The sequence below is a fragment of the Sapajus apella genome, unplaced genomic scaffold (assembly GCF_009761245.1).
Source record: "Sapajus apella isolate SASKATOON/1434 unplaced genomic scaffold, GSC_monkey_1.0 scaffold85, whole genome shotgun sequence".
Classification (NCBI taxonomy): domain Eukaryota; kingdom Metazoa; phylum Chordata; class Mammalia; order Primates; family Cebidae; genus Sapajus; species Sapajus apella.
The window spans coordinates 1233658-1244279 of record NW_022437025.1 but is presented as its reverse complement, the minus strand read 5'-3'; the positions used below and the strand labels follow the sequence as shown (position 1 = coordinate 1244279).

Genomic DNA, 10622 nt, shown 5'->3' with positions numbered 1-10622 from the left:
GCCAGAGGTGAGTCCACACAGCTGACCCCACAGAGTGTGGCAGGGACCACAAGCCAGCGGTGCGTCCACACAGCTGACCCCACAGAGTGTGGCAGGGACTACAAGCCAGCGGTTAGCTACTGAAGAGACGGGATTTAGTCTCTTTGGTTGACATCTATGAGCTCTCATTCCCACGACCTGGATTATGCGTCTTGTCTCACTATCAATAAAACCGCAGATGGATACTCCCGCCTGCTAATAAGCGGCCTCGCCTCAAACACCAGGATCCTGATCCACAAACCCCGACGAAACAGAAAACCTAACAGTGGTGGCTGACACTTCTCGCGTCGTGTGATACCAGCATTCAATCCCAAGGCAGACAGCACTACAGCCCGGAATGTGGGGCTCAGAGCAGACACAGTGGAGAACAGCCTAGTGTGCGTCCACAGGGAGCCGGTGAAGCGAAACCGAGACTTTTCTTATCAGACTCAATGCAGCCAACATAAGAAACACAACAACATCCAATTTTTCTTTAAAAATATAAACACACGGGCCAGGTGCAGTTGCTCATGCCTGTAATCCCAACACTTTAGGAGGCCAAGGTGGGCAGATCACTGGAGATCAGAAGTTTGAGACCAGCCTGGCCAACATGGCGAAAACCCGTCTCTACCAAAAATACAAAATTAGCCAGGTGTGGTGGCACATGCCTGTAATTCCAGCTGCTCGGGAGGCTGAGGTAGGAGAATCACCTGAACCTGGGAAGCGGAGGTTGCTGTGAGCTGAGACCGTGCCTGGCAACAGAGCAAAACTCCATCTCAAAAAAAAAAATACACACACACACACACACAGAGCACAGACACCCGAAAGACAGCATTCCTAAACTGTGCCTGGCCAGGCTGAGGTGTGGGTGTGTGACAGACAGCACGTGTTGCTCACACAAAGCCACCGAAGCGCACGCCACATCCCAGCCACCTGGGGTCAGGGATTTGCTTACTCATTTACTAAAAATTAAAAATGTTAAAAATTAAACACTTGCGGCTCACACTTTCATACTTGGCAAACTCACAAATGCCCCAGGCAGGGCAGAGCTGCAGCCACCCCAGCAATGAGGCCCCTGCCTGGCCCGGCACATTGGCGCCACGGACAGCAGCACCCACTTCGCCTGCCCCAGTGGACAGCCGTCCCAGGCGAGGTGTGGACCCAGAGGCTGGGCTGCTGGCCTCAAGCCCTGTAGATGGTGCCCCATGCTCCAGCACCCTGTGGGCTGTGAGTTCAGTGGTAGATGGGAAGCTCCCGTGGGCTGGGACCCTGACAGCAGGCAAGAGGGTCCGGCCAGGAGCCCTCAGGAGACATGTGGCCAGGCTTCTCCCCTTCTCCCTTGTCCAGCCTCAGTGACACACACTACCCTCCGGCCTCCCAGTCAGACACTCGCAATCCCTCAACCAACAAAGGTCTGGCCGACGTCCCACCTCTCACCCCAGCCCAGCTCCCGGGTGCCTTGGGGTGGCTCCAGGGCCACACAGAGCTGAGGCTGGACTTCCCTGACCAGGCCCTGGTTCTTGGAGACCCACCTCCAAGGTGGCTCCAGCAGAGGGTGTAGCTCAGCCACGCTTGTCTGAAAGGCACTGGGGTGGTATCTGCCACGCCTGCCTGGCTGGGTGCTGATGCTTTGGGCAGTACATGCCTTCATGAGGAGGAAGGACATGCACTTCCTGGGACCTGCCTGCTCCCCTGCAACTGACTAGGTTACGGAGGGTGCAGCTCTGAGCTCAGCTCCAGATCATGAGGCGGGGCCCCAAGAGTCTCCAGGGCAGACTCCACCAAAGCCGGCAAACTGCCCCCACGCAGGCCAGCCACTGCCCGGATGAAGACACCTGTGACGGAAGGGGCTGCAGAGAGGGACTCTGAGATGGCCACGTTTTGTTCTCAGACTGCTGCGCTGATAGTGGCCGGGGCCCTCAAGGAGATGGAGGCTGGCTCAGGAGGAAAGCAGGCGGTGCCAGGCAGAGGCCAGTGACACAGGCACCGAGGCCTCGTGGAGGAGGCCGGAGATGAGCAGGAGCCCCTCCTCCTGGCTGACGCCCTTGCTGTATCCCTGGAAGTCACACCCCGATCTCCATTGGGCTGGGTCCTGAGACCCCTGCTTTGCCCTCTCAGGCACAGAAGGGCGATGAGCTCCCTGCCGCAGGCCTGACCTGGTCAGGCATCAGGGGCCAGAGCAGGTCCTGGGCCTCTCCAGGGCCCATGCAGGGGCAGGGACCCGCCGTGGTCCTGCCGTGTGTCTTGGGGAGCCCCCTCAGCGCCTCATCGTGAGACACCACTGCTCCGAGTGGACTCTCTGTGGAACACCTGGCCATGCAGCAGATGCAGGTGGATGTGGAGTTGCAGCCCGGCTTCCGTGCTTGTAGACAGGCATCCCCTCCTGGCAAACACATATCTGCTGGGCACTCACCCAGAAGCTTTGAGCCGGCCAGGCCCACGCGCCCCCCACAGCCCACACAGCAACTCATGCGTCACCACGAGGCTTGGCCGGGCAGGAACCTCCACAAAAGTGAGTGAGACAACCCTGCACTCAAGGAGCAGCCTGCCCCGAGACAGGGTGAGCAGGAACTGGCCGGCCCCGCCCGGCCCAGGCGCCCACCACTGCCTGATGATGCTCGCTCTGGGTCACACATGGGAAGCCAGCATTGGGCCCGTCTTGCTTTGCAGGCACCGTACACCCTAACTGGGCTGAGCCACAGTGACAGCCAGCAACCCTTCTCAGGCCTGACCGCCACGGCGCCACTGGCCTCAGCTCACTGTACGCTGCCCTTGGGGTGGAGATGGGCCAGGGAACCCAGAAGTGCTCTCACCACATGCTGTCAACACCCACCCCTGATGACCATGAGGGATGTCCCCAAGCTCAGGACGCTTGGGGCAACCTGAGGACCACACATCAGAGACACTCCCAAGCCACAGAGGCTGGCAGCGCTTTCCCATGAGGAAAGGGGGTGCCGGGAGCCCGGTCCATATGTTTTACGTGGATGGTCAGGACGCCAGAGCTGGTCAGCTGGCAGCCACGGGGTCTGATGTCCACCTCGGGCTACACCTTGGTGGGTGTCCTGCTGGGCTCCAGGCCTCGCTCCCCGGGTCCCCATTCAGGAACAGCGGGAGAAGCTGCCACCTGAGCAGGCAGGGGTCAGAGTCAACACCTAGGGGACATCCCAAGACCCAGACTGCGAGAGGCAGGGCCGGCAGCGGCCACAGCCAGACATCCTGCCCTCCCTGGAGAAGCCACACGCCCGCGATTCCTACCTCACGGCGTCCAGTCTCTTATTCTGCCGGATGAGTTCAATGAACTCCTGGATTCTGAGGCTGAACTCCAGGCAGCTCTGAGGGCAAAGACAAGACGAGGGCTTAGACAGCACATCCCACAGAGCCCAGGCGCCCAGGGGCCGCACTCCGTGTCCACCAACAGACCCCACATCCACCAGTAGACCCCACACCCAAAGCTCTGAACCCCTCTCACAGGCACCAGAAAGGCAGGGCTGAGGCTGAAGCTGCCACTTCAACCCGAAGCAGACACTTCCCGGGACTGCTGGGTTCTGAACATGAGTCCCGCCCCTGCTCCCGCAGGCGTGGTAGGGTGTGCAGCCGCCCAGCATTTCAACCCAAAGGCTGGGACACTCGGATGCTCCCAGGAGCACGGGCCTGGGGGACGCTGGGAGGGCAGAGCAATAGGTACAGCCACTGGAACAAAGGCACCAACCCCTCTGCAGGGACAGAGCAGCTTCCTGGGTCCTGCCCTGAGGCCGCTGCTTCCTCCTTTACACCCCGCTGGGACTCTGGACCCATCTGTCCCAAGTGTAGACCGAGTGTTGGCCTGAGCCCAGGGCTGTTCCAGGAGAATGTGGGCGAGTCCTGTCCCGGGGTGCTGATGCCTGGGGTGGGGAGGAGACAGGGACCAAAGGTGGGGGGTGCTGGGTGGTGCCTCACAGGCAGAGAAGCAAGCTTGGAGCAGGCAGGACCTAAGCCAGCTGGCAGGGAGTGCCTGCACCGAGGTTACGGACAAGGGACTGTACAGGCACCTAGCAAGAACATGCCAGGCAGAAGCCAGGACCAGCACCGAGGCCCCAGGCAGGGGGCACACGGAGCGGAGGCCTGGCGCAGAGGACACTGAGGTCCTAGGTGGCTACGAGGCCGAGGGGCGACTCCCGACAAGGACAAGGGAGAGAGGCTGGGTCAGGGATGCTGTTGGGACAGTGCCATGCGTGAGGCGGGGGCTGGGGGAGCTCCTGCAGGACCAAGTCCCACGTGTGTCTGCCTATGAGCCTCTCGCCTGCAGCTAAGAAAACCCCACGGAAGCCCAACCCTCACTCTGAAATCTCAGCAACCTCAGTCCAACGTGGGCTGAGACTTGTGGCTGGGGAGAGGGCAGCAGCAACACTGACCAAAGTCATCCGGGAGGAGACGCGGATTCCACAGCAGTGACGTGGCCGCCTAAACCGTAAGATCTTCCGTGTGGCTTCAAGACATTTTCCGGGCTTTGCCCCGGAAACAGGATATGGGCATGAACACCACGGAGCCAGTCTTGGGCTCGGGCCGCCATTTGTCACTCTGAGTTCCAGTGTCCGGATCTCAGGATGGCATGCACAGAAAGGCTACATGGCAAGCAAATGAATCCACTCCATGACTTCACTGAAATCGAAGCTCATCACTCCACTGCCCAGAACTTTTCCCAGGCCCCTTTCTGAGGGGCCGCCCCAGCTCCAGCCCTTGCAGCCCCTGTCCCGTGCCCTCAGACAGGTCAGCAGGCTGGATGTAGAACTCACAGGCTTGCTCCAAGCTGGGGCAGGGGGACCATCTCTGACCCCAACAGTGGCACAGGCTCTGGGTGGTGAGTGCCAGGCTTGGTACAAACCACCTAAGAGGCACAAGGTCACCCCAGGGTCCTCAGTCCCCACCCCACTAATGAGCAGACAGACTTTGGTCCGCACTCCGCTCCCTTCAGAGCCAGCTTGGCAGGAGGGAAAGAGAGGACCAGCAGGAAGAGACAGAGGCTCCCCACCAGGGCCCCACCTGCCTCCCAGGGGCCACCCAACAGCTGCTGTCTAGGCCAGGGGAGTGCCGGGGCTCTGCGTAAAGGCAGGAAGCAGCTGCCGAGGGGGTGCTCTAAAAAACAGGACTCTGAGCTCACTCTAGGTTACCTCTTCACACACGGACACCTCAAACCTGCATTATTTTTGGAGACAAGAGTCTCACTCCGTTGCCAGGCACCAGGCTGGAGTGCAGTGGTGCAATCTCGGCTCACTGCAACCTCTACCTCCCAGGTTCAAGCAATTCTCCTGCCTCAGCCTCCCGAGTAGCTGGGACTACAGGCGTGTGCCACCACACCCAGCTAATTTTTGTTTAGTAGAGATGGGGTTTCACCACGTTGGCCAGGATAGTCTCAATCTATTGACTTCGTGATCCGCCCACCTCTGCCTCCCAAAGTGCTGGGATTACAGGCGTGAGCCACCGCGCCTGGCTCAAACCTGCGTTTTAATGACACCTTCTGCTCCACTAGGTTCTTTTATTTATTGTTTGTTTGTTTGTTTGTTTTTGAGACAGTTTCACTCTTGTTGCCCAGTCTGGAGTGCAATGGCATGATCTTGGCTCACTGCAATCTCCGCCTCCCGGGTTCAAGTGATTCTCCTGTCTCAGCCTCCTGAGTAGCTGGGATTACAGGCAAGCACCACCACACCCACCTCATTTTGTATTTTTAGTAGAGACGGGGTTTCTCCATGTTGGTCAGGCTGATCTCGAACTCCCGACTCAGGTGATCTGACTGCCTCAGCCTCCCAGAGTGCTGAGATTATAGGCATGAGCCACCTTGCCCAGCCTAGTAGATTCCTTTTAATTAGTCCACTAATATGTAAGTGTGTATATGCCATGAAACTTAGGTACCTAGACCCAAATCTAAAATACCTGGAGTCTACGTAGCCCCATATGGTGTGGAGTGCTGACGAGGTGTGTCCACTCTGCGCCAGGCACCCACATGGATGGCTGTGTGTGACTTTCCCACAGATGTGCAGCACAAAAATCACTATGTCAGCTGGCTTCAGGGCCATTCACCCGCCCATTACTGTGAAATCCATTTCCCAGCCAGGTAAAGCCTGGTCTCAAGTTTTTCTTCCCATCTAGGTTCTCACAATGTGAGCACGCACAGGCAGACTGCACAGACAGACAGCTGTGCACCCTGCTTTGCTCAGATGGCCACGCAGACTGCACAGCTGTGCACCCCGCTTTGCTCAGATGGCCACGCAGACTGCACAGACAGCTGTGCACCCCGCTTTGCTCAGCTGTCATCTGGCACCGGGCATGTTTCCTTGTCTTCTGGAGTCTTGAGGGAGAATTTCTGGACAGTACCCAAACATGGATTCAGGCCCCATCCAATCTCAACTTCATCCGACACCAGGCACACCCATCCACCAGGCACACACACGTTCAGTTCCCTGAGTCCTGGCCCTGCCTGACCCCACGGCAGTTTCAGACGGGTCGTGAACCCACGGCAAGCCCCCGACGCCCTTTAGCAACACTGTCTGGTATGTAATTAGGTCTCAAGGCTTGCAGAAATATCCTGGCAGCACCGAGAACCTATCCTCCCTCTGACGTGCACATGAAACGGCCCGGCGGAGCTCCCAACGTGAGGCGTGTGCTGGCTCTTTGGGAAGGACTGTGGGGCTGGCACTGTGTGGGGGTGCCACGGGTTACATACCAATCTGGCTTTCCTTTTAGGGTTTCCATACCAAGACCCTCACCCTCTTTAGGGGAGCCACTGGCCGCTCTACTGTATTGTCCCGTCTTCGCTGGGTGCTTGCTTTGGCGGCCCGGAGTGGCAGAGCGTGCACCCTGCCAAGCTCAGTCAGGGTGGGGTTAAAGCAGCACTCAGTTCAGAAAACAGTTTGCTAATGGAGGCAGGACTGTTCATCTAAGTTAAAACATTTCTGCAAGCCCTAGGGTGACACTGCCTTTTAATAAGCAGGTTAATTCTGTCGTTTAAGAGTCTATTTATCAGGCCTCTTGTGGTCTCTAGAAAAGCAGGTATTTGGCCGGGCGCAGTGGCTCACGCCTGTAATCCCAGCACTTTGTGGGAGGCCAAGATGGGCAGATCATGAGGTCAGGAGATCGAGAACATCCTGGCCAACATGGTGAAACCCCATGTCTACTAAAAACACAAAATTTAGCTGGGCGTGGGGGTGGGCACCTGTAATCCCAGCTACTCTGAAGCAGAATTGCTTGAACCCAGGAGTCGGAGGTTGTAGTGAGCCAAGATCACGCCACTGCACTCCAGCCTAGCAACAGAGTGAGACTCCATCTCAAAAAAAAAATAAAGACAAGAAAAGAAAAGAAAAGAAAAATGAGTATTCATTACGAATATCACAGTCCAGAGCTCTGCAGCCTCACAATAGGAGAATGACTTCCCAACCAGCTTTTCTGTGTCTGAGTGCAGGGAGTCCCCGGGGTAGCCTCCATGGAATGGGACTGAGGCATCTCCCGGCTCCAAGCCCAGTAGCCCCAGACGTGCTGGGTGCACATGGTCGGCCTCCCGTAACCCACCCTCTGAGCCTCATGCCACGAGTATGCAAACTAATGCCAAATGAGGTGCACTTTTCCAGATTTTAGCCTCACAGTGTAACACAACCACCAAAAAACCTCCCGAACCCAACCGCCACCTGACAAACCAAAACCAAACCACTGTGAACCACCAGGTGAGAATGAGCTGGCTCCAGGGCAGGTGGCGCCGCCAAGGCCCTGACCCCACCCCCCACCCCAATCCGGGAGTCCCTGCACCTTCATCTTCCGGAGCCGGGACTTGTTGTCGTGGCACCAGGCCAGGCATGTGGCCGTCTCACGTCGCTCCAGGGACTCCTCCACCTCTTTGGCCGTCAGGAACATCTCGATATTCACGAGGTCCTTAGAGGAAGGAAGCGGCTGCTGGTCAGAAGGTGATGGCTCAAGGGCCTCGCACACCCTCCCACTCCCCAGACTCCATGAGGCCAGGCCAGCACTGGCCACTACTCAAGATACATCTCCAGTCTACACTGTGGGTCTGCACCGTGGACTGCTCAGGGCCACTCTGAGACCCTAGGAACAGAACAGCTGCCAAGGACCAAAAGCTTGGACGCTCAGGTGGACTGTAGCCACAGCCGGGCACAAGGTCAGGCTGCCCCGCCTGTCCCATGGAGAGGAGCTGAGGGACACACATGCGCGCGGAGCCAGGCCACGTGCCAGACGGCCACGCCTCCCCTCCCACAGGACACCTATAGCCCCTCCCGGGGCAGCCCCTCATGTCAAAACCAACAGCAAGTGAATAATACAGGCCAAGTAATACATAAACACATTATGGCTGGTATCACGGTAGTTACAACCAATGATTTACATGAAAGCAAAAAACCCCAAGTAACCCAGGCTCCGAGAGTGGCCGGGCACAGGGGGCGGTGCTCAGCGTCCAGCAGTGGAACCCGTGGCAGTAGAGTAGCCGGCCTGGGACTTCGCACCACCCCAGGCACCGGGAGGCTGAGGGTGAGCACTCAGGTGGTCCTCAGCCACAGTGACCCCCAACTCCCCCAGAGGGACCAAGGACAGCACCTCCACCCCTACGCCGCCCAAGACCCGACGGCTCAGGGTGAGGCCGCAGATCACCACTTGTCCCACAGCCCCACGTCTGGACCACCGGCCACACAGATTCGTTGTTTTCTTGCTTCTTTTCTTCAATACTTTCTTTTTTCTGAAACCCCTTCATAGCAGGTGAACGTTGGGTCTCCCACAAAGTCTCGATTTCTCCTATATTTTCTACCTTTGTTTCCCAACTTAATGTTTTGTTTTGTTTTGTTTTTTCTTTATGACAGGTTTCGCTCTCTCGCCCAGACTGGATGGAGTGCAGTGGTGAGATCACAGCTCCCTGCAGCCTCCACCTCCCAGGCTCAAGTGATCCTCCCACCTCAGCCTCCCGTCTAGCTGGGATCCCAGGCACCTGCCACCACGCCCAGCTAATTTGAAAAAAATTTGTAGAGAAGGGGTCTCACTTTGTTGCTTAGGCTGGTCTCAAACTCCTGGGCTCAAGTGATCCACTCACCTCAGCCTTCCAGAATGCTGGGATAACGGGTTAAGAGCCCTGCACCCAGCCCCTCACGCCGATTCTAAGACAGCACTGGTGGGCGCACAGCCCCAGCCACGCTGAGGACTCTGGCCCCTCCTGGCCAGCCTGGCGCTCTCCACAGTGCACTCCCTCAGCAGCAGGGTGCACAGCCCCCTCCACACAGAGGACTCTGTTCAGCCCTCCCGGGCCGGGCTGGTGCTGTCCTCGGTGCCCTTCCCTTGGCAGCAGGGCTTCCTGTCCCGTCTTGTCTGAGACCGTGCTCCAATTGGAACATGAGTGTTTCATCTCCAATGTGTGTTACGTCTCCAACGCTAGTGCACAGGCATGAAGCCAGGGGTCCCACATGGGAATTCCGTGGCACTCTCTCTACAGTAAGTCCAGGTCTGACCAGGACAGCTGGGGTTTTACATTTCACAGCCTGGCAGACCCCCACTGTGGGTGACGTGGTTCCCTGTGGTCAAAAGCGAATCCTCAGCTCAATGCCCTTGGGTGCACCTCAGTAGGAAGAACTCTGGTCCTCGTGGGCTCTACACACGCCCCGCCTTCTTCCACACAGCAGCTGCAGGTCCTTTTTGGGACAGACGTTCAGGACCCCCCAACACCTCGAGTCTAGCCTGTTTCATCCTGCTGAGGCTACTCTCACTGTTAGAATCATCAGCCCTCCCACCCCAACCCTGATCTGTGCGCCTCTGTGGGAGGTGTGACACGTGCCCACCAGGTGACCCCCTTCCTTCCCCTCACGCCGCTCTCCCCCAGCACAGCGCACGCCCCCTTGGCTTAGGGGCACCCACAGCTCCTGCTTCAGCAGCCACCACCAGCTGTGCCTGGCTGCACCCCACAGGTCCCAAGGACAGTGTGCAGGTGTTCAGGAGAGGAAGGCAAGGTTATCTGTGAACGCATGGGCGGCGGCCCCAGTCAGACAGGACATCGGGCAGATGAGGACCCCCAGGACATGAGGACTCACTTGCTCACTCTGCCCGTTGGGCAGCCACTCACCACTCCCCTCCTGGTGGGCAGGATGGCAGTTGTACGAGCACGAGCATGGAGACCGTGCGCAGTGGAGAGAAGGCACGGGTGGGAGGGCGCCGCCCCACCACGGGTGGCATCTCAACGAGGCACCGGACGAACGCCAAGGATGGGAGGTGGCGAGCAGGTAGGGCCAGGTAGGCCTGTGAGTGAGTCCGGAGTGTGGGTCAGGGGGTGAGTCTAGAGTGTGGGTCCGGGGTGAGTCTGGAGTGTGGGTCAGGGGGTGAGTCTGGAGTGTGGGTCCGGGGTGAGTCTGGGGTGAGTCTGGAGTGTGGGTCCAGGGTGAGTCTGGAGTGTGGGTCCGGGGTGAGTCTGGAGTGTGGGTCAGGGGGTGAGTCTGGAGTGTGGGTCAGGGGGTGAGTCTGGAGTGTGGGTCCGGGGTAAGTCTGGAGTGTGGGTCCGGGGTGAGTCTGGGGTGTGGGTCCGGGGTGAGTCTGGAGTGTGGGTCCGGGGTGAGTCTGGGGTGAGTCTGGAGTGTGGGTCAGGGGTGAGTCTG

The 10622-nt window shown here is 58.4% G+C and overlaps 1 protein-coding gene across 2 annotated transcripts in view; it reads right to left on the bottom strand.

The window, feature by feature from the left end:
* MAEA (macrophage erythroblast attacher) overlaps positions 1–10622 on the bottom strand; it is a 53229-nt gene that overhangs the window by 9198 nt on the left and 33409 nt on the right. The window contains exons 4-6 of one of the 2 annotated variants that reach the window (XM_032253910.1): positions 7792–7914; positions 6712–6849; positions 3274–3350 (exon numbers count right to left, since the gene is read on the bottom strand). In XM_032253910.1, the coding sequence (XP_032109801.1) occupies positions 3274–3350; positions 6712–6849; positions 7792–7914 (338 nt within the window). The remainder of the gene's footprint in view (positions 1–3273; positions 3351–6711; positions 6850–7791; positions 7915–10622) is intronic. The other variant, XM_032253909.1, reaches the window with a different exon arrangement.